The sequence below is a fragment of the Pectinophora gossypiella genome, chromosome 20, assembly GCF_024362695.1.
Source record: "Pectinophora gossypiella chromosome 20, ilPecGoss1.1, whole genome shotgun sequence".
NCBI classification, from domain to species: Eukaryota; Metazoa; Arthropoda; class Insecta; order Lepidoptera; family Gelechiidae; genus Pectinophora; species Pectinophora gossypiella.
Genome location: NC_065423.1, coordinates 10,412,838 through 10,437,114, shown reverse-complemented (window position 1 = coordinate 10,437,114; position 24,277 = coordinate 10,412,838). Strand labels below are relative to the sequence as shown.

Below are 24,277 nucleotides of genomic sequence, written 5' to 3'. Positions count from 1 at the left end.
CAGATAACATAACAAACACTGTCGACTATATCCCAATTGGGCTGGTCACAGGTACATCCATCACAAGACGTACTAAGTTCTAGTCATATCGAGCTTTCTATTAGTCCGACGCGACGTCATAGTTTGGTGGGGGTACGGAATATACGAAAAAAATAACACCTATTTTGACAAATTGTTTGAGACTTACAGTGGCTTGTTATTTTATACAGATAACATAACAAACATTCACGACTATATCCCAATTGGGCTGGTCACAGGTACATCCATCACAAGACGTACAGTCATGAGCAATATAATGTACCCTAAAGTGGGTACTCTGTCGCACTAACATATTTGACATTTAGTGAGACTTACAGTTCAATTTGTCAAAAAGTTAATGTGACATGGTACCAAAGTGTATAGATATGAATGCATGGGATTAACTGTCTGAGAACTGATATTAGGCAGCTAAATTACTCAATTGTATACCAATATTTTATGTTTTATGTTTATTTATATTTTTTTAAAGAACGTCTAGGGCCCTGTGCCGAGGTTTTTCTTGCAGCTTCTTTTCCCCGGCTATACAGGTTGTGAGAAGCTGCAGTAGTTTTAGGCGGATAAGACGTTCGTTATGTAAAATTGACGATTCAAAGTGTAACTATGTTACCTACTGAATAAAGATATTTTTGAATTTGAATTTGTATATGACCGTACTAAGTTCACGTCTTACCGAGCTTTCTATTAGACCGACGTGATAGTTTGGTGAACATACGGAATATACGAAAAAAAACATCTATTTTGACAAATTGTTTGAGACTTACAGTGGCTTGGAAGTACCAAATATCACCCATAAACCTCTAAGATTGCGTGGACAGTTCAATGTTGATTTACGATGTTACAGCATAGTTGCATGAGTAACCGACATCGCGTAGGATGTGTATGGTATTAGTGACACAATAAAAACTTTGAAGGCACCTAATGCATATGGTATGTTAGGGCTGCCAGATTCTTTACTATCGTGTGGGTTGTGAGGTGGATTACCAACCTCATCAACCCTGGTGTCAGGGTTACTACTAGATTGCTGATTGAACTTCAGAAAATTAGGACTGTACAAAATAATTTACTTGTTACTTTAATAAATACTTTACAAAAAAAATAGTACAGTACTACACAACTATGTAAATCAAATCAAATCAATTTATTTGCGAGAACACATAAAAAATACAAAAAGGTGTACTGCTACTGGTTTTTTTTTTTTATTTAATAGTTACGTAATTTTGTTTAATTTACTTTTGTGCGCGCTACATTGCACAGCTGTACAACTGTACTATATCCTCTGCCGATAGTTGTCTGGAAAAGATCGCTCTCAGCGACAAGGCCGCCTTTGCCCAGCTTGGAATAAGCTTCTCTTGTAAATGTCTTGTAAATTTGTGTGCAAAACTTCAGTTTTAAGATATTTTATTTCTTAGTAACGACAGTTACAATGTCTTTTACTTAAGAAACAAGCGGTAGGTAAATTCGATTTTTTAGTTCGCTTACACTATGAGTATGTAGGTATGCATTTGCGTTTGATAGGTAAGTACAATTTTTAGAAACATCTGTTACCACAGTAAATATCAATAAAAACAAAAACACATTAAACTCACTTTTCCAGAACATAACTAGCTAATTTCGCCTTAAATGACCCGAAAGACTCAATATTTTGGTAAACTTTGGTAAAAGAAAACAATTGCAACACGCTAGGGTGGACCATCCCGAATTCTCTAGCCACGTGGCAACCCTAGTTATAACATACATACACATACATAAACTCACGCCCGTAATCCCTAGTGGGGTGGGCAGAGCCACAAGTAATCAAAGACAACTTGCAGCCACTGTTGATACGATGTCGTAAGCTGGCTGGCTGTAACCCTAGTTATAACTGGGACAGATTTTATTGTTATACGTGAAGACGAGTGTCTTCCGTTGCTTGATTGAGAGGTATCGGTAGATAGGGAGAAAAAAAAAGTCAAACAGACAGATAAAACGCCATTTATACCGACTGCGGCGAAACAAACAGGACGGTTATGTTTTTCTTCTATCGTGTGGGTTGTGAGGTGGATTACCAACCCCATCCACCCTGGTGCCCCTGACATGGCTCATGTAACGACTACTAACTTGCATCAGTAAATTAGTAACCGGGACCAACGGCTTAACGTGCCTTCCGAAGCACGGATCATCTTACTTTCGGACAATCTGGTGACAGCCTGTAATGTCCTAACCAAACTAGGGATCACAAAGTGTTTTTCGTGATATGTCCCCACCGGGATTTGAACCCGGGACCTCTGGATCTTAAGCTGAACGCTCAAACCACTGGACCACGGAGGTCGTTATGTTTTTGACCACTATGTATGCACGTATGTATGTTTATACCAACTAACTTCTAAACCACTCGTCAGAATTTAACAAATGAGGTGTCACTAGAAGCGTCTTGAGTGTCCGGTGGTTATAGGCTATGCGACGTTCTAAATTCAATGTGGCGCCCTCTAGAGGACATAAACTGAGAACGTTTTTTTTTCCACTGGTATTGGTGCTAATTCCTGTAAATACCATCTAATTTTATTTTAAGTTATATCTGTCATTTTCTTATCCGCCGAAAAGGAAAGGGACGGGTAATCGACAAGCATAAAATGTATGGAACACACGTCAATTTTAAACACAAATCTAAACCAACCGTCTAAAAATTTTACATCAGTCAATAACCCGACACAGTTAAGTAGACAGCACGTCAAACGGATTGCATACCAGGGACGTACCTTTTTGATTCGCCCGGGTTATTCATTCATTTACTCATTCTTCCTAAAATTAAGAGCTGTGAATCATCCGTCCCTTTCCTTTTCGACGGATATGAAAATGACGGATATAACTTAAAATAAAATTAGGCAGTGTCTGCAGGAATCGGGGCCATTGTGTACCACGGGTCTAATTCTCTTTCAATTAATAATCATCATCATCATCAGCCCATTAACGTCCCCACTGGATGGATAGAGAGATCGGGCCTTAAACCATCACGCTCGCACGCGAAGGAGCTCGGTGGCGCAGCGGTAAACGCGCTCGGTATGCGATTGTTGAAGTTAAGCAACTTTCGCAAAGGCCGGTCAAAGGATGGGTGACCACAAAAAAGTTTTCAATTATTAATATTACTTACTTTTTCAATTGTACTGTATCTCTGTATTATGTATCCTTGTTAAATTCTGTGCAATAAAGTGTTTAAAAAGTGTGTACCTATTTGATTTGCTATTTTTTTTTTTTGTAATTAATATTCTTACCCGACACTCATCAATCACTCTAGAAACGCCAACAAGAAGCCAGTTTCCATTACATTGGCACTCGCCATCCCTCTAGTTCTAATTGAATAGAATGCACCAGTCGGGCGCGTACCCGACCGCACTGATCTAGTGCGGCCATACCTGGACAGTCCGTTGGCGCCGGATTCCAACCAACCTAATGATAAGCATCTAGTCTTAAAACTCGTTGATACACTATAACTGTTACATCTTTTAACTGTAACTTCACTTTTCGGCGGATATGAAAATGACAGGTAAAGTTACATGAACAGCCTATATACGTCCCACTGCTGGGCACAGGCCTCCCCTCATTCAACCGGAGAGGGTATGGAGCATACTCCACCACGCTGCTCTACTGCGGGTTGGTGGAGGTATTTGGGCTAGTAGCCCGGGACTAACGGCTTAGCGTGCCTTCCGAAGCACGGAATCATTTTATGTTTTCGGACGATTCAAGCCTGTAGTTTTTACCAAACAAAGTACATTCTCACAAAGCGGTTTCGATTCACCAACGATATCACCAACCGAAAGTACCCAGCAGTGGGACGTATATAGGCTGTTTATATTATCTGTGTTGTGTAATTGTGTAATGGAGGTGTTCCAACACGCATTGGAGCAGCGTGGTGGAGTATGCTCCATACCCCCTCCGGTTGATTGAGGGGAGGCCTGTGCTCAGCAGTGGGACGTATATAGGCTGTTTATGTTATATATGGTGTCTACAGGAATTAGCGTCATTATGTCTTACATCTTACTTGTACGTGGGTGATTGTCGAAAATCCTTAGGCTTACCTGCAACAAGTAATAAAAATAAATTAATATTGATGTAATAAAATGTACCCGCATTGGAGCATTATGCTTCATAACCTCTCCGGTTGATTGAGGTCTGTGCCCTGCAGTAGGCTATTTTTTTAAATTATTTACTACAGAAGTAGATGATTATCAGGTGCTCAGTCGTGATAGAAATCATCGTGAGGAAACCCACGTTCCCGAGAAATGCATTTTCGGAGGTATGTGACCTAACATGTATTGGGCTGGTTTTCCCTTCGCGGGTTGGAAAGTCAGACAGACAGTCGCTTATGTAAAAAACCTTACCTATAGGTAAGCGGACCCTGTAAAAAACGGGATAATTCTAGGGAAATGATGATGATGACGATGACAGAAGTAGAGCAGAAAGTTGGTGTTACAAACTAGCAAATATTTGACAATGATCTTAACATTCTTGCTTAGTACAAATATCTTTGTTCTCTTGGATTTAAATTAAGCGGCGTTCTTTGGTAAAATTGTGTATTCTAGATGTGTCCGTGATAAAGAAAGAAAGTTGGTTTCCTTTACTCTTGTGTTTATATGCGCGGGCGCAGTGACAAATGAACCTAATTAACAATGAATGAGCAGCTTTCCAGTAGATATAGTAATTTTAGTTCTTTTAATAAAAAGAGATGGTGCTCGAATCACTTTTGGAAGTTTATTCAAGGAAATTAATTAAAATGAAATATCCTAATATTAATTCGCTATAATTTATTTTATTTATAAATAATATCAAAAATTAATAAGTACAGTCATGAGCAATATCATGTACCCACTTTAGAACCCTGTCGCACTATCATATTTGACATTTAATGAGACTTACGGTTTAATTTGTCACAAAAGTTAATGTGACATGGTTTCATAGTGAATACATATTAGTACTTGTGACCTGAGACGAGCATATCAATACTGCCAACATAATAATATGAAATTAATGACGTCATGCTTTACTGGAGTAAACTTATGGTAAGGTTGAGGCGCCGTGTAAGGATATTAATTTTGAGTGAGTTCGAGGTAGACCTTGAAGGTCACCTCAAGCGAGGATGGTTCGTGTGAACAGCTTAGAATACGCGTGTGAGGTTTTTATACCCACAAGTGTAAAAGGAGGGAAATGTCTATGGCAGGATTTTGAATCAAGTCCGTCGCACTTCTTCTATCGTAGGGGTTGTGAGGTGATTACTAACCCCATCATCCCTGGTGTCAGGGTTATTATTGAGCCGCCATAGGCCTCTGACATGACTCATGTAACGACTACGTACTTACATCAGTAAGAAGTAACCGGGACCAACGGCTTAACGTGCCTTCCGAAGCACGGATCATCTTACTTTTTGGACAATCAGGTGATCAGCCTGCAATGTCCTAACCAAACTAGGGATCACAAAGTGATTTTTGTGATTTGTCCCCACCGGGAATCGAACCCGAGACCTCCGGGATCGTAAGAACATCGCTCAACCACTGCACCACAGAGGCCGTCGCACTTGAGTCGCGTTTTTGAATTTGTCTCGCAGTTCCTCGACCTCATACCCAGATTACTATGAACGACTTTCGCTAATGAGCTGACACACCACACTACGCAGAAACGAAGACATATTAATAATTAAATACATCTAATAGGAAACGGCAATAAAATATATTAATTATAACGATAAAACTCCGACGATTAATTAGTGAAATCTAGAAAGATAATTACATCCAAAACAGACTAGTTGTTTGTTATACTAAGTCCAAATGAGGTTAGAATCCTTTTAAAGGCAAAGTTAATGTCTATTGGCTAGATAGAAAAGGTAAAACCTACGATTCTCACGGTATTAGTTTTATGAGCCTAATATAAATAAATCAAATTCCAACTAGGCGTCGGCGGCCATTTTATCCTTATGTTGTGGATATACCATTAATCTGCACTAAACGTTTTGCCTCTTCCTTTTTGACGAGAACAGCAAAGAACTGGAACCTTCTGCCGTCATCTGTTTTTCCAACTCGTTATAATTTGCGTGATGCACCCTAGACCAAATCAAAACCAAAACCAAATATATTGTGGCCAAACGCGAGCCTATAGTAAGTAGCCTAAGGTATAAGTTATTCCAAGTTTATTTGTAGATTGCGCTTATTCTTAGGTTATGATCGGTATAAAAAGTTACACCAGTTTTATTTGTAAGGCCGTAAATAAGTAACTGTTGTTTAGTATTAATACACTTATTCATGAGCTAAATTCATTCTTTTCTAATCATTCTCGCTCTGTCTTTTCACCCGCCGCCACAATACGTGTGATATGTTTGTTATAATTATATGTGACAATTTAAATAAATAATCAGTGCTTATGAAAGTGACTTTTTGTTTTTAACGCCCCACTGCATTTGAACATTTTGTTAACATCAAAATAGTGAACAACCGTCAGAAATCGCTTCTCACATTGCAAACTACTTTACTTATATCTCTACCAACCACTACATTTACAATGTCCTTAATACCCACAGCACCTTTATTTACGATTCAATTTTCTCAACAAACGGCATCACAATAAATTTATTCAAGTTAACAATGCGTACTATTAAGCATGCATGCTATTTTGGCCACGCATACAATTACATCTTTCTGCTGGCTTGCGCAACTTTTGGTATTCGTCGACTCTATGCGAGCAGCGAGTTATGTCAGCGACTAGATGGGTGTGTCTATCATCATCATTAATTTTATCACCATTATAAGCTTTTCATACATACGTAAGATCACGCCTTCTCGCTGGGGTAAGCATAAATAAGAGAATTAAAAAAAAATCGTACCTTTATCACACAAATGTACATTAATTTATTAACAAGCACATTCAAGTTTCATTGTTAACCCCGAGTAGATTATATTACTTCTTCTTCTATCGTGTGGGTTGTGAGGTGGAGTACCAACCTCATCAACCCTGGTGTCAGGGTTACTATTGAGCCGCCAAAGGCCCCTGACATGGCTCATGTAACGACTACTTATATGAGCTATGAGAGCTATATTACTACGATTTCGACACTGCACTTTTACTTCTTCATGGACTTGATGCTGGCTACTCATCATCATTACCTAACCTGAAGATTTGACAGCTCCGGTTTTCTACAGAAGCGACTGCCTGTCTGACCTTGACGCGAAGGACTTGATGCTTGTTACTGACAATTCTATTTCCGTAGCCAAATACTGAGAGGGTGCTATAAAGTCTGCCATTGAGTAGAAAAGAAGAAGACTTTTACTTCTGCCACGTTCATATAATCTTCACACATACTCGTCGGTATAGAGTATTTTTTTCTGGGCTTTCTATAAAACATCCTGAATTTGATCGCGGTAAGTGTGCGGTCTTCCTCATTCGCCTATAGGTATTACTCACCTATGCTTTATTAATGTTTCTGTTAATCTTTTTTCTTTCATTCTGTTTACGTGTCCGAACACTCCGAACGACGTGAGCACACCTTTCTTAATTCTCGTCACTACATCTTTCACATCCTTTACTTAGATAGATACTTCTTCCAATCAATCTATTCATCGCTTATCGCCTACAGTAACACAAACCCGCTTTTAGTAGTAAGTTGTGTCTAAGTTATTCGTGTAGGAGCAAATTATTCTTGACATTACTTTTGACCTTGGTGCATTTAGGTATATCGTCTCCCTTCTAATTACTTTGGAAACGTTAAGTACCTCGCTAATACCGCAACCTTTGTCTTCTTGATTGTATTTGTGTTATTGTACTCTGTATGCATCTGAACCAACACAGTTTGTTATATTTATCTTAAAACCAGGGATGTTGCTCCGTAACCGTAACCGTATCCGAAACAAAAGTTTCGGATATTCAAATTCAAATTCAAAAATATCTTTATTCAGTAGGTAACATAGTTACACTTTGAATCGTCAATTTTACATAACGAACGTCTCATCCGCCTAAAACTACTGCAGCTTCTCACAACCTGTATAGCCGGGGAAAAGAAGCTGCAAGAAAAACCTCGGCACAGGGCCCTAGACGTTCTTTAAAAAAATAAAAATAAACATAAAACATGAAATATTGGTATACAATTGAGTAATTTAGCTGCCTAATATCAGTTCTCAGACAGTTAATCCCATGCATTCATATCTTCTAAATAATCACTAACTTTATAATAACCTTTTTTGTAAAGTTTTTGTTTAACTACTGTCTTAAAACAGTTGAAAGGCAAATTCTGAATGTCAATGGGAATCTTATTGTAAAAACGTATACATTGCCCCTTAAAAGATTTAGTAATCCTATGTAATCGACTGACTTGTAAAGCAAGTTTATTTTTGTTCCTGGTATTAACAATGTGCCGATCGCTATTTTTTGCAAATAATCCTATATGTTTTTTTACATATATTAAGTTTTCAAAGATATATTGTGATGCCAAAGTTAAAATATTAATTTCTTTAAATTTATTTCTAAGTGACATCTTGGGTCCCAATTTGTAAATCGCCCGAATGGCTCGCTTTTGCAGAACAAAAATGCTGTTCATATCTGCAGCATGACCCCACAGCAAGATGCCGTACGACATTAGACTGTGGAAGTAGGCAAAATAAACTAATCGCGCGGTTTCTACATCGGTTATTAAACGAATTTTTTTGACCGCGAATGCTGCTGAGCTGAGCCTTTTGGACAACTTATCAATATGAGGACTCCATTGCAACTTAGCGTCCAAAGTAATTCCCAAAAATACAGCAGTATCCGTGAGGTCCAATTCCTTATTTTTTACAGTAATAGAATCGAGGGGCCTACTAACATTCGATAACGTAAAATAAACATATTTTGTTTTATTTTCATTAAGTAGCAGGTTGTTTACAGTAAACCAATCCACTACCTCTGAAATGGCGTTGTTTACATCGTCAAAGGAATCTTGTCGTCTCTTTACTTTAAAAAGTAAGGAGGTATCATCTGCAAACAGCACCACTTCATGTTTTACAAGACTAGGTAGGTCGTTTATGTAAACTAGGAATAGAAATGGACCTAGAATTGAGCCCTGCGGGACGCCTATACTGACGTTAGATCCACACGATCTGGAGCCATGCACATCAACCCTCTGAACGCGGCCACTAAGGTATGACTCCAAAAGAGCGATGGCATTATCAGTTATTCCATAGTGACGAAGTTTCGCGATCAAGATATCATGACAAACGCAATCGAAGGCTTTGGAAAGGTCGCAAAAGACACCAATAGCATCTTTGGACTCCTCCCAAGCCTGAAAAACATGATTTATTAACTCAACACCAGCATCGGTTGTTGAGCGACCCTTTGTGAAACCAAATTGTTTATTAGACATTAAATTGTTTAAATTGAAATGTTGAAGTAATTGCAGTAATAAAATTTTTTCAAATATTTTACTAAGCGTGGGTAGTATAGATATTGGTCTAAAATTAGTAGGGTCAGAAGTACTACCAGCTTTAAACAATGGAATGACTTTACTGTGCTTCATTAAATCTGGAAACACACCATTGTCTACACATTTATTAAATATACATGATAGATAGGGAGCTATGCAATCAATCACGGAGTTAATGACTTTAACAGAGAGACCATGAAGATCTGCAGTCTTTTTGATTTCTAAAGATTTAAAAGCTCTTAAGACGTCCCTAGGACTCACGTGTGTAAATGTTAGTTTATCTACTTTGGACGTATCTATGTGCTCCCTTACAAGTGATTGAGCGAGTGCAGGAGATGACTTCAAGTCCTTGGTAGTCGAAAATGGAATGTCAGTAAAGAATTTTTCAAAAGCTTCAGCAACTTGCTTATCATTTGTGAGTAGTTTACCGTCAATTTGTAATTGATACTCGAGATCGCGTGCTTTGACTTTCCCAGTTTCGCTATTAATAACTTTCCAAGTCATTTTAATAATATCTGAGCTACCTTTAATTTTACTGCTAACAAACATTGCCTTCGCGGTAACGCAAACACGTTTGAAAACTTTTGAATACTGTTTTACATAGTCGTGAAAAGCTACGCTATGATTGTATGTTCTTTCTTCGTAAAGTTCATACAACCTGTTTCTACTCTTATAAATTCCTACCGTCGCCCAGTCACTAAAAATTGGTGTGTCTGCTTTCTTAATTGTTTTTGCCTTAAATACTTTATTAAATTCCGATTTTGTTAGATTAAATAGGGAGTTATATAACAAATTTGGGTCATCACAGTAAGGAAGTTCTGGTAATTTGTTTGACATATTATCTTTGAATTGTTCTAAACGACTACTTGATATGGGATTGCATGTAACATCCTTTTTCAGTGAGCGGTCAACAAATAAGTTGAAAGATATTTGTTGACCACAGTGATCTGACTTTAATTTATTAATTATTAATTTATCACAAGGTTCTAAGTTACTAAAAATATTATCGATACATTTCGCGGACTGTGACGTGATTCGGGTTGGTTCTGAAAAAAGATTTACAAGATTATAACACAGAAATAAAGATTTGAATGTAGTACTTAATGAGCAATTTTCCAGAATATCAATATTAAAATCACCGCAGACGATAACATGTTTGCTTTTATTACATAATTTGCATAAAGCTTCATCAATAACTTTCTCAAATAGATCATAAGATGAAGCGGGGGGTCTGTATACGCTCAATACAATAAGCCGGCTGAGTTCAATACAGGCTAGCTCAACAGTTCGCTCAACTGAGAGACTTACAATATCCGTTCGTTCCTTATATTTTAAACAATTACGTACTAATATTAATGAACCGCCACGGATAGCCGTCTCCCTGCTGTACGAGCTGGCAACCTGGTGATTATTGAAGCAAACGAACTCATGTTTTTTTAGCCAATGTTCAGTTACGCACATAATATCAACACAATTACTGTTTAAAAAAAGTTCAATTTCAAGTTCCTTGCCCAATATTCCTTGTATGTTTTGGTGTACCAGGTTGATTACATTTGTATTTTTCTTATTGCATTTTATATTTAATATGTCCTCATTTAACTTACTACAGCCAAAGTTTTTCTCTGTTGTCATTAAATTTAATTTAAATTACAAATGTCAGAAATAAAAATAGGCTGCTCAATAGGAGCAGACGCGTTAAAAGCCAACGAATTGGCTGATTCTATTGTAAAAAAAAAGGATAGCGACTTCGCTATTTGTCTTTTGTAAAAGTTAGATAGATAGTAATATCTACCTTTGGTCAAATAAAAATTCCTAACATAGGAATTCGTATCAATGAACTGAAATTTATTATAATAATCGCATACTAAAGTATGCAATGTCAGGTTTAGATCATGCCTAAACTTATTTTCGGAATTAAGCTGACTTTGGCTGAAAGGCAATGCAAACAAAATCACTTGTTCTACATTCGGTAGGCTGTTAAGTAAGGAAATATAATGGGAAAGTAGTTCTTTGTTCGCGTTACCTCTCCTACCGGCCAAGATTATGATTGTACTATTTTTCGAGAAATTATAAGAAATTATTCTTTTTAAAATGTCTAAATAGGAGGCACCCGGCATACAATTATTAATTACTGCCCGCCTCAAGAAATGGCTAAGTTGTAAACCCATTGTTTTGCCAATTTCGTCACTAAACATAACAATATTTTGCGCTTTGTTTACCGGCGCGGGCGCCGCCTGCCCGGTCGCCGACGAGAAGGACGTATTATTGTCATTAACAATTGGTGTGAGGAGCAAGTCCTGCGCCGCCGATACCAGCTGATAGGCCGGCGCGGGCGCGGACAGCGGGGAGGACTCGGAAACACGAGCAGGCCGCTCAGTCTGCGAGGATGAATGATTGCAACTATACTGACGATTAATTAGTGAATCGAAGCGTTCCGCGTTGTGAAAACTCAAATTCACTAACTTATCAGCGGCCAGCTCGTGCTTTCGAATAGTTTTCTGAGCTACTTCGTAGTCCAGTGTCATATTTTCTAAGGATTTTGTCAGTTTTTTTATCTGTGCCTGGAGCTGATCAATTTCACACTCATATTTTTTTGTTTGGTTTTCTAACGTTACGGTACAAGTATTAATTTCGTTCAATAGATGTTGCCCCGTATTAAACAAGTGGTGGTGTGAAGTTGATGCTTGTGGTGAGTCACAAGTGAGGTTACTCTTTGAACACAACACCTCGTGAGATGGGGTGGCGGCAGGGACCAAGTCAGGTGAGTCTGTGATCAGCTCGTCAAACAGCGATTGTGTCCGAGACGTTTTAGAAGTACTGTCCGCGAGTTCAAAGTCCGATATTTGTTTATGCGCGTCGCGCAGCTCGCGTTCCAGAACAACGGTGCGCTTGAGGGCGGTCTCAAACTCATCGCAGCTCCGGTCAAACACATGCACCGTTCTTTGTAGCTGGTCATTTTGGTCTTCCACATCATTTAAACGCTGATGTAAAGCCGCCATCTCACTCTTTAATTGTTTATTTTGTTCTAGTATGACTAATACCTCCTTCTCGCTATCCTCTCTCTCTGATAGTAGCTGCTCACATAACGCTTTAGAATTCTTAAGTTCTAGTAAAGTCAGCTTTAATTGATCTTCTAGCTTACGAGCTGCCACACTGCGAGTAGTCATAGAAGACATAGTACTCATAGTGTTTTAGAGGCAACAAAAAGAAAAGAAAACGTGTCAGTGAGAAGCCACCAAAGAAAGAGTGGTAGTTACTTACAATTTTGATAATCGTTATTCTTTAATAAGTATTTAAAATGCACTATAGATTCCGAAAAGATTACGCACTTTTGAGTTTGTAACGGTTTAACTGACACAAAGACACTTATCACAATTTAAACGCCTTATAGCACTTATAACCACACAAATTTATACAATATTGTTAAAATATGATAAGAATATTATGACGAAATTGGTTTTTTATGAATTTATATACGATAAATTAATTTAAATAATTAAAAACTACGAGAGCTAATTTGTTTACAACTTAACCGTAGGGTTGCCAGAGCAAAAAAAAATAATATCGGATAGGGGCGGAGCCTAATTGAGACACGTTATGACAAGTTGTTTTGATCGGCTGGCCGCTGCCAGTGCCGCTGCTTCACACAAGCCGCGCGCATTGTTTGTTTTTTTCTTCTTTTGTCGTTACAAATAACACCACTTTATTACCTATTTGTATTTTACTTTTGAATTTCATGAAAAAGATAATATCCGTAACCGAAATTATCCGAACCTAACGGATAATCCGAAATAATTTATTATCCGTAACCGTATCCGGTATAATAATCATACTTAAATTCGTATCCAATCCGTATCCGAAATTTCATATCCATAACACACCTGCTTAAAATACATAACATAAATTCATTTGATTTGATTTTGCTACATATAATTACTAACATATTAATTTTTCACTCGAAAGGTTTATCTGAATCATTAGAAATATCTTTACGTTTGTCATTAATAGCAACCAATTACTTTCTCAGGTCTATATAAAGACTACAAGAAATAAGTTGAAGCATTTTTGTTAATTCTATTTCAGTCCAAACGGCACAATGCACCCTGTCGCATTATCACGTTTGACATTTACTACGACTTTGGATTCAATTTGTCTAATAAGTTTAATGTGACATGGTACTAAAGTGTATGCTAGGAAATAACTTACCTTCATCTATGCGTTCATCCCTGACTAAGAGTACTTTCACCTACCCTATATAGGAAGTTATATTGCTAACGAATGCAGGTAAACAGTACTATGCTAATCGGTCATCAATATAACATTTGTCTTCAATAAATTACTCAAGTTGATGTTAGTCGTGATTGCCTATATACGGTATTCAATTATTGTAAACAATTACACGTATTGTTTTAGAATTAACTATTAAAGCATCTATTAAAACTTTAATGGTAATCGATATAGATTGTCGCCATCTTTAAGCGATAAATGTCCTTAGACTAGCCGAAGCTTGGATACAAGAAACGGTCCTAAATAAAGAATTCAATTATCTACGCAATTTAACCAACCCACAATGTTATAGTGTGGTCACACCTCATTCCTCATAAGATGATGGAAAGCAGCCTGAGTACAGTAGCAAGTCGTATGAAGGCTGTTAACATAATAGTACAACTCTGCGGTTCAAAAACCAATCAAATTTTACACTCAACAAACACAACGAGAAACAATGAGGAATTTTAAATGAATTGCCAAGGAGACAATGTGAAATCGTTCAAAAAATTGCTCAATACAATTTAGTGAGTAGGAGACGAATTATACGCGAGATTAGACGTGAGTTTAGAGAGGTTGCGACGCATTGTTTGCTTAGACGAATGCGAGTTGCCAGTGATTCAATAAATCACAAAGGAAAAGTCATAGCTTTGCTTTAGAAATGCTAAATAAATTAAACATTCTGCACTATGAAACAGGACGTAAGACTGTTGAATTACAAACAATAAGTGAAAGTGTTGACTAAGATTATGTAGGCGTATGTCATTATTAAGAACAATAAAGAGACAATGGTGCTGATTCCTGTAGACATCATCTAATGTTGTTTTAAGTTACACCTGTCCTTTTCTTATCCGCCGAAAAGGAAAGGGAGGGATAATCGACAGGCATAAAAGATATGGAACACACGTCAATTTTAGGCAGGAATTTTAAAAACCAACCTTCCCAAATGTATGTATTGGCCCGACAGAATTAAGTTGACAGCCCACGTCAACCGGGTTGCATACTAGCGAGATGCCTATTTCATTAGCTCGGGTTATTCATTCATTTTAAAATTTACAGCTGTCAATCATCCGTTCCTTTTCTTTTCGACGGATAAGAAAATGACGGGTATAACTTAAAATAAAATTAGGAGGTTTCTGCAGAAATCTAAAATAATGACAGTAAAAATAAAATTGAGAACGAACACGAACAAACACCGAAAACATTACAAAATTATGATAAAATGAGCAAGATTCAAAAACTAATTTAGATTTCGACACTAATATAACCGTCGAGACAGGGACAGCAGTAAGATTTGAAAATGACACTATTATACAAAGTATTTAAAACAATTGGGCTGTGGATTATTTAAAACAATTTGAATAACATGCGTAACTGTCATGGCTCGATTGTGTTGGCCTCAACAAATCATTACCCACGCTACGTTGCATAAAGAACATAAGTAGCAAGACATATTTATTTGAAGTAGTGTTGATCTTGACTATCTTAAAAAATGACTATGAAATCAGTAATGAGATTAGGTAGATATTTATTCTGCTTTATGTCGAAAAATAAGAAACCAACTTCTAAAATTACAGAAAGCTCGGTGAGAGATTACAGATGTACCTCTGACTACCCCAATAGGGATATAGTCGTGAGCTTATGTTATGTTGTTGTTTCTGCACCTACGTGCATGGCGTTACAATATTTTCATATTTAATTTATATGTTTCTGTGTTAATGAAACGGATCGTAGAGTCGGACGCACACTGCGTTTCTGTATTGCTTTGATCTTTACACATAGAATTATTTTTCTTTTCAAGACACTTTCAATGAATAATAAATTATCACGCACACTAAAAGTATTAGGTATAGTATAGATGTTAAATTTTGAAGTTCAAAAAGAATTATACGCACTTAACGTAATCTGCTCTAACATCACAATCATGCATAACTTTGTCATTCTAAATATAGACCAGCATAATATGATCGACCGCATCCTTATTCAACGGTAAGTCTGTTTGTGCCTTTATAAAGACAAGTTCCATCGGTAATTCATTAGCATGCGCCTCACTCTCTGTATTATGTAACTATGTTTGTAAATCAGCAACATCGGTGCCTCTGCGCAAGGGATTTGTCGCTTATATGGATATCGGCGACCACTGAGCTGAGATGCATGTTAATCGGCTACTGACTCTTAAAGTGCGTTAAGTTAACCCTAGTCATAGAATAAAGAATAATAATACGCATAGAATCGTAATACTCCGCCCCGCACCAATTGCTAGAATTACTTCACCCCCTCTGGGTCTTATTTTAGTCTAATGAGTAAGGAGTACGGCGGACCGCACGCATTTACCCGATAAGGCGACACACACTAAGAACGAGCCAATTTGTAATATATTCAATTAAACGGCTGTGAAATCTTGCATTTTTATTGATAAACAGAAACAAAATTCAGAGCAGTTTATCCATTGAAACATACTTTTGGCAGTCTATGAGCCTATTTCGATAGCTTTTTACTTAAAGCCGTACATCGAATGTTCTTTTGAAATCGAAACCCCATTGTTTAAGTATTGTTTAGAAATCTCGGTCTTAGGAGGTTAAACCATCTTGGTTGAAAGTATTTTTTTGCTGGCTACTATTTTTACAAATATTTTGATGGAAATATTATTACATTACTAATTAAATTCTAGAATCGATGGCCGACAGAAAGTGTAACACCAATTTATGCAAAACCGATAAACGAAGAAAAAAAATATTACCCAAGGTTAGCAGGTTTACGTTGTGCAATTTAATAAGTTACGCAGTTTCGATGATAAGCATTTCCGGTTTATTGTATATTTTATTAATGCTAAATTGTAACACTAACGTGTCTATAAAATGCCACTTTTCGGGGTCGGGTGTATATTTTTATAATCATCCTCCTGCCCTTATCCCACTCTAAGTGGGGTCGGCACAACATGTATTCCTATATGAATGGATTCATATCGACACGGGTGTACCTCTTACAAACAAAAAAATGATTAAAAAAAATTCTGACAAGGGTAAAGCCGTGTGTCCCAGGTTTACCATTGTACCACCAGGACTTCAGTTATCGCATCTACCGGAACTAACCACCACATATTCTGATGTGATTTTCTTCAACCTCGATTCCTTTCAATCCGGATAAAAATTGTGACCATTACCTGGTATTCAACCTATCTTGTCTATTACGAGGTTTTGTTAACAAAAATCACTTCCGACTATGATTTTACAAAAAGGTACTTCCCTGGTTTTCATAAGCGATGATATATCGTATGCTAAGATCAGATCAATCACCTAAAAAAAAACTCAAGATGGAATTTAATTTAGTCTACCGCAGAAATCAAAATCTAACAATAACCAAGACAAAAGTGAATTTGTAACTGAAGATTCACCTTTACACAGTGCAACATCAAAACATAATCGACATTATCAAAACAAAACAAGCAAGTAAACCACGATCCCACGGTGAAAACCGTAACAGCTCCTGATCACGACCTCCTTCCGCCAGCGGCGGTAACAACCCACCTATTACTGTAATAGTTACAGGTAACAGAAGTAACAGTCACTGTTACCTCATATGGTGACTCCTTACGCGTGACCCCTGATGTAGGAAACCGAAAGTGGTATAGAAAGCGAAAAGGTGTTTTTTTTTGTACTAAGTTGAGTAAATAAGGATATAGAGCGTGGACAAAAGTGCTTTTATCTGAAAACAAACATTGGTGCGTTTACAGATAAGACATTTAGTAGAATATTGTGTAATGGTAACAATAATAAGAATATATAAGGCGTTATATATAAATAGGGATATATGCTAGTAAATTAATAAACACAGAGAAAATGTAAACAGTTCTTCAAACCTATCAAGAATCATTGTACATAAAAAAAGTTTCGAAGAATATATTCTAATTTCCAAAATCGATCTTTAAAAGGCTATTGTTCTCTCACGCCATCACCCGAATCTAACAGACTTCACAAAGCGTATTACATTATCTTCAAGGAAGCATAAACAATTTAAAGTACAAACAAGGTGTCTCGCATTACTTGACCCGAGACATTATGGCGTCAGAACCATGCACCTTATCGATCGGGGGCAATCACCAGCCAAATATGAGGAGTACGAAAGAGCAGTCGGGGCCCGAGGCACGCATTCAATTGACGAACCATTGGTTACCGATCTGGCGAGGAAAGTTGCAAAAGGACGAACGAAATGGAAAACAAAGGAATTGCGTGAAAGTGAAACGATGAATTTTAAAACATCAAATCTATAAATAGTAAGTAGCTGAAGAAATGGAGTGGAATCATTATTGTATTGTAATAGTATGGATACACGCAAAGGAAAATTGTAATTTACATCAGAAAAATACTTATCTTCACGTTCTTTATCTGATTTGAATAATCAGACATTCCACTTTCACACTCAAGGCCGCTTTAGACAATATTTTTCAAGAAAAATTTAAAAGTACTATGGTTCTTGATTATACTTAACCGTAATGAAAAATCGAAATGGCTACATGAAAAAGTTCTTACCGATGGTGGATGTGACTGCGCAGACATCTCCGTCCATGGTCGCAGGAGGGCGCGTTCCGTGTCGGCGCCCACAGCGGTGAAGCTCACTCCACACTTTCTCCAGAGCGAAAGTTCGTAGAGCCTCCGCCATGGTATCCCATCATTTTTGGGATTCTTCTTCCTCACGCTGCCTCGAAGAGACAGCTGTCTTACAAAAGGTTCCGTTGCTATACCGTTCTTGCCTGTACCTCGCCATGGAGGTTTAGTTCCGTTCACAGGACTTTTTCCATTAGCAACGGCATTTCCATTGGCCTTACGCTGCACGCTAGCTTTAGTTTGCGTGGGAGTCTTTCTTTTTTCATCGAATAAGACAGCGTTAGCCAGTTCTTCATCATTATTAGATCCATCTGATTTTACTTCTTCAATAGTAACCACAGCAGATTTCCTCGGTTCTCTATAACTAGCTCGCAAAGGAGTTCTGTTGAAGGCCTTCTTCTCACCATCAATTTCATCACGAAGTGAAGAAATTATGCTATCATCAGCGTATCTCATCCGAGCAGTTTTCATTAAAGATGCCTTTGTGTTTTGAGTGAAGAGTCTCTCGCACGGATCTGCTGCCTTATTCTGCTCGGAGCGACTCTTGAAAGTGTTCTCAGAGTCTGTGTCGCTGTGGCCTTCGTATGAGCTGGTGCTGTTGCTGAAGCTCTTTGTGAACCCGTCACAATTTTTCGGAAAATTGTTTGGAGATTTGTCGGCCTCCTTGATTTCAATGAAACATTCGCTGCGGAAGGATTTCTTCGACTGGAGGCTTGTGTTGGAATCGGATTTAGCAAGAGGGTTGTGCTTGTGGTCGATGCAGCCGTTGGCGTGTGCCTTGCCGGTGCAGTGACGGTGGATCTTGGCGAGCGCGGCAAGGGTCTTGTTGCCGCTGGGCGAGATGTCGTCACCGCCGCGCAGCGACTGCTCGAACGAACCTTGCACGTGGAACATTCTTCTATTTTCCGTTCTCACGCCGGTTATTAGCCACGTTTGGCATTTTCTAGGGTCAGAGTTGAAGCTTTATGGACAGGATCATAGCGAATGTCACTGCGCAACGAGATTTGCTCGAGTTATGATGGTTCAGTGCAGATCGGCGCGATATAGAGATCGTTAGGGTATATCAATGGATCGTGAATATGGTAAATCGTGATTATTCGTGGTCGTGTTTGTCAGGTCTGGTACCAAAATATGGTTAACTGTTTGATCTTGTGAGACTTGCAAAAACTAAGCTGTGTTTCCCGTTACGCCCACTGCCGATTTGTCTGACTAATAAGCTAGCTTTGTTTCAAATGTTGGAATTCCTGTGATTTTCTCTTCACACGTGAAATATTAGCAGCCAATAAGGCATGTCATGTCAAGTAGTGTCAAACATTAGGCTCCCTTCACCTCGTGACCGGGACATAACACCAACCACGCGGCACTTTCTGCACGCAATCATTTTAGGAACATGTTACAGTAAATTGGCTCCGATTAGTGTTGGAATTATGATGCCGTGAAATACGAGCCTCGTAGAATATATTAGAAAGAGTATCTTACTTCAAGACGTGTTCAAGAATTCTCAAGGCGTTAATCGTATTAACATAACTTAAGGACAAAACGATGCTAAAAGTAAAGTTAAGGACTCAACCAATTAACACATTTCCCATGTAATTCTTTTATTTGATAAGCCTCCATATTTTATACCTTAACAAAGCTATAATATATATTTCCGGCAAAAGACGAAAAAAAAGATCAATTTAACGTTATTAACCTTATTTTCAAATACCTATCCTCAATAAAATTAGTAAGTTCCTTAAAATCGATAGAATTATTAAATCAGCTGTTACTTTTTGCTACAAGAACCATTTATTCAGTTACCTAACCGTTTTGCAACACTAACTTCGATCAATCTAATCTTGCACATCTATTAGTACTTAATATTAATTAACATCTGAACGTTGAGACGGGAAATAAACCAAAATGTAACAACTACGTACATACTTTTAAGTAAATAGTTACCGATTGCTTAACGTGCCCTCTGACGCACGGATCATCTTACTTTCGGACAAATGGATGATCAGACTGAAATTTCTTAGCCTAACTAGGGATCGCAAAGTGATTTTTGTGACATGTCCCCGCGGGGTTTCGAATCCGAAACCTATGGATAATTAACCATGGAGGTCGTTAGTATCAAGGACGCTTATATCAAAATGAATGAAATGAATAACACGACATAAACATAAACAGCCGCAGCAGTATACATACGTCCCATGCTGGGCACAGGCCTCCCCTCAATCAACCGAACAAGAAATTAATAAAAGAAAGAAAATATTTATTATAAAAGGATGCCACATACTATAACAATACAAAAACATCTGACTCAAAACTTAAAGAAATTGACAATTAAAATAGAAAAACAATTACGCTGGTCGGAATGTTCACAAGCGATGGACGTTCTCAATAAATGAATTGCTAAATGAATGAATTGTTAAAGAAATCAATGGCTGCAAGCTGTCTTCTGAATTGTGAACACGAATTGTGTATCTACTACCTGCCCTACAAATATAGAAAGGTACTCTCATTCCCACGTCTGCTTGGTGGAAGATAAACTATCCAAATATTGACTTGGTGATAACTGAATTAACGCAGGGGCCAACTCTAGGGCCTCTGCTTTCTATCATGATAATAATGCTTTTACGTTATTCTTGAAAAAATAGATCTTTAGTTTGTTAGTGAAGTTCCCCGGAGAACCTCGGTTCTAATCCCGTAGAGGAAATAATCAACATAATCACTTTCTGATCTCTAAAATAGGCTAGTTTCCAACTAGACAAATCAGTTACTTTTTACTAAACGTCAAAACACAAATTTACTATTGAATTTGTATGAAAAAGCACACTATGGCGTCATATAAAAATGTGCCTAAAATATCGGCCCCATTATTACGTTTTTTTTTATTAAAATTCATAAGTTAAATAGAAAAAAGAAAATGTTCTTTTAAGCAGTCGATCCTGGTTACTGCGTACTTAAGTAAATAGTTACGTAAGTAGTTAAGTAAATAAAAATAAAATGGATAATTAAAACAGCCTATATACGTCCCACTGCTGAGCACATGCGTCCCTCAATAAATAGGAGTGGGTATGGAGCATACTCCACCACGCTGCTCCACTGCGGGTTGGTGGAGGTGATTTTACGGCTAAGAGCCGTAATAGTTATAGATACTTAAGTAAATATGTAGTACCCGGGAGATATGACTCATGAGTCATGTTAGGGGTATCTTTGGGCGGCTCAATAATAACCCTGACACCAGGGATGACGATGTTGGTAATCTACTTCACAACCCACATGATAGAAGAAAAAAAATACAATTAATGTTTCTTAGTCAATCAGATTAGGCGTCCAGAATTCAATTCTGCTAAAAATTGCAAATGTCATTGCAGTAAATATCTCGATTCAAAATAACATTATTCAGACATTACAAACTACCCAGACGAAAAGCCAGCCAAGCAAGTATTTGCCTACAGACTGCAACGATTAATAATGCTCAAGTCAGACCAAGTGTGGGCTGGGACCCGTATTACTCATAATCCTACATTGACACACATAGCATGAATATTTATCAGTTGCCTAGTGCCAAATGCTTTCTGTAACATTAGCAACTTTTACTTTCAATATCACTTGCTCTTACTTTCAATGGTGCGTGTATGAAACGATTGATGAATGTGGATGAAGCAAGAGAAGTATGCCGAGTTCGAAGCAAATTTAATTTCACAGACACTCCTCCGGCGGGAAATACGCGTAGTTTATTTATGTGTATTTTTTTATGGTTGGTACTTTTGAGGAGTTGATTAAGTAGTTGAAGTTATCAACGATATTTTCTCTTTGTGAGTTTCCCTAAACACTGGTGACTGCTATAAAAACAAAAATCCTTATCAACTATATTATTATTATTATGAACGAGAAAACGATACCGTGAATTTGATCATTGTAACGAATACTGAGGGGGATGATTCAGACCATGAATCTAAGTTAAAAATATCAAGCGAAATTTTCAACTCTATACTTTTGCGATGGAAAATTCTACTTGATATTAACTCAGAATACTGAGCTGAATCATCCCCCTCAGTAATCGGTACGATGTCACTTATACCCGTACAAGTACGTAAAGGTAGCCTGCGGATATTAGTGACATCGTAACAAATACTGAGGGATATGATTCAGACCATGATTCTGAGTTGATATCACGTGCAATTTCCTGTCAGAAATTCATGAAAATTTTAGTGTTTTTTAAATTATTTTTAGTTTAATACTTTGGCGACGGAAAGTTCCACTTGATAACTACTCAGAATCATAGTCTGAATCATCCCTCGAAATTTTTGTTGCGAAGTCACTAACACCCTGTATATTGCGATCAAATCCGTAGGTAAACAAACAAAAAACCTTGCAAGTTAAGACTATTTGCTTTACTAATTTTAATTTCTTATCTTGATGTAGTCTTAAAAAAACAGATAAATATACCACCGTAATGAATGACGCTTTGTATACAGATAATGTTGTAGTTGTACGCATTTCATTCTCGACGAAACCACGTAAGTGACTGTTATCATAATTATTGTGATAACACAATATGAATAGTAGCTTTTCTCGCAAATTCAAATAGTGCTTAGTGCTTACTCATTAAATAACTTACTAAATAATTTCATTTTTTCCTCAGCATTGCACCCGAGCGAAGCCGGGGCGGGTCGCTAGTAGATAATAAACCAAACAAACAAACACACATGTTGGTCAATAGTGGATGCAAATTCGGCTGACACCAATCGCATGTGGACTATCATATTGAACGTTACCGTTACGTCATAAAGTGGGTTTCCATTTTCGTACGACAAAAAGATCGAAAATAGATAATAAAAATAATATATTTGTTATTAACATTGGTCGAGCAGGCGCCATAGTCTCTCATAGCCCAGTTCCCTTGGTTCCCATAATCTGCAATAGTCGTACACGGACCGGGGATTGTCTTTGGGTGCACTCCCATAGTGCATACAGGGATAATCGCCGGTTGGTGTCACATCACATTTAGATTAAATTGTCTTAAGGGGCCTCTACGTGTTGGCTTCGGCTCCATAGGCCCGAGATATGGAAATGACATACATAATAATAATAAATACATCATACATAACATACACTTAAGTTGTTTATGGAACGAGATTAAAACAACGTGTCGAATAGGAGAGGAGAGATTAGAGAAGTGAGATCATGTATTTTTATAGTGAAGCCGATCCTGGCAACACTGATTTAGTTATTATGATCATATTTAAAAAATAATTACTATAACAACGCCATGTTGTTTACTAGAATTTCAACCTTAAAAATATATAGCTTAGGTATCTTAAGTAAGCACTTTTGTTTTTTGGCATTTAAATATTTATAAGATCTATTACTTAGTAAGTAAGGCTGTAAGCTCCCCTAATGAAAAAAAAATATAATCGGTGTATTGTATAACATACAACGCATCTAAGGTGACAGTTAGATTACATAATTTGCCCCATTTTTGTAAACCTGGGGGGATAAAAAGGCCACATTGAAACAATTCATCTAAAAAGCAATATTGCAATTTGACATTTGCGCATACAAAAGTAAGTGCGCAATGTCAATAATTGTCAGATAGCAATTCTGCTGTCTTTGTTGAAATGCTTCAATGTGGCCTTTTTAACGCGCCAGGAAAGACCGAAAGCATAATAATTCTGAGGAAAACCGTATTCAACACTGTGTTTTTGTCGACGTCAATTTTTTAATGGATGACGTGTGACAATGGAAACCAACCGCGAGGTGTGACTCGTCAATCCTCTAAGGAGTGATGTATCGTGACCGGTACACTGAAGATCAGATAATATTGAGTATTGAGGAGCAACATCGGTTTCCTAATTGACATCTCTGTTAAGCAACTTAATCCTGATTTGATCCCAAGGCAAAGGCTTGAACGGGGCAGAGAGGATATAAAATCTATGTCTTAAAAATCTACGAATCTTAAGAATGT

General features: G+C 37.5%; 1 protein-coding gene across 4 annotated transcripts in view; it reads right to left on the bottom strand.

Annotated features, from left to right (window-relative positions):
• LOC126376186 (unconventional myosin-XVIIIa) overlaps positions 1-24,277 on the bottom strand; it is a 338,390-nt gene that overhangs the window by 213,585 nt on the left and 100,528 nt on the right. For 2 of the 4 annotated variants that reach the window (XM_050023407.1, XM_050023406.1), the window contains exon 2: positions 18,247-19,311. The exons of the other annotated variants lie outside the window; for them this stretch is intronic. In XM_050023407.1, the coding sequence (XP_049879364.1) occupies positions 18,247-19,215 (969 nt within the window). In that variant the 5' untranslated portion in view covers positions 19,216-19,311. The remainder of the gene's footprint in view (positions 1-18,246; positions 19,312-24,277) is intronic. 4 annotated transcript variants of the gene reach the window in all.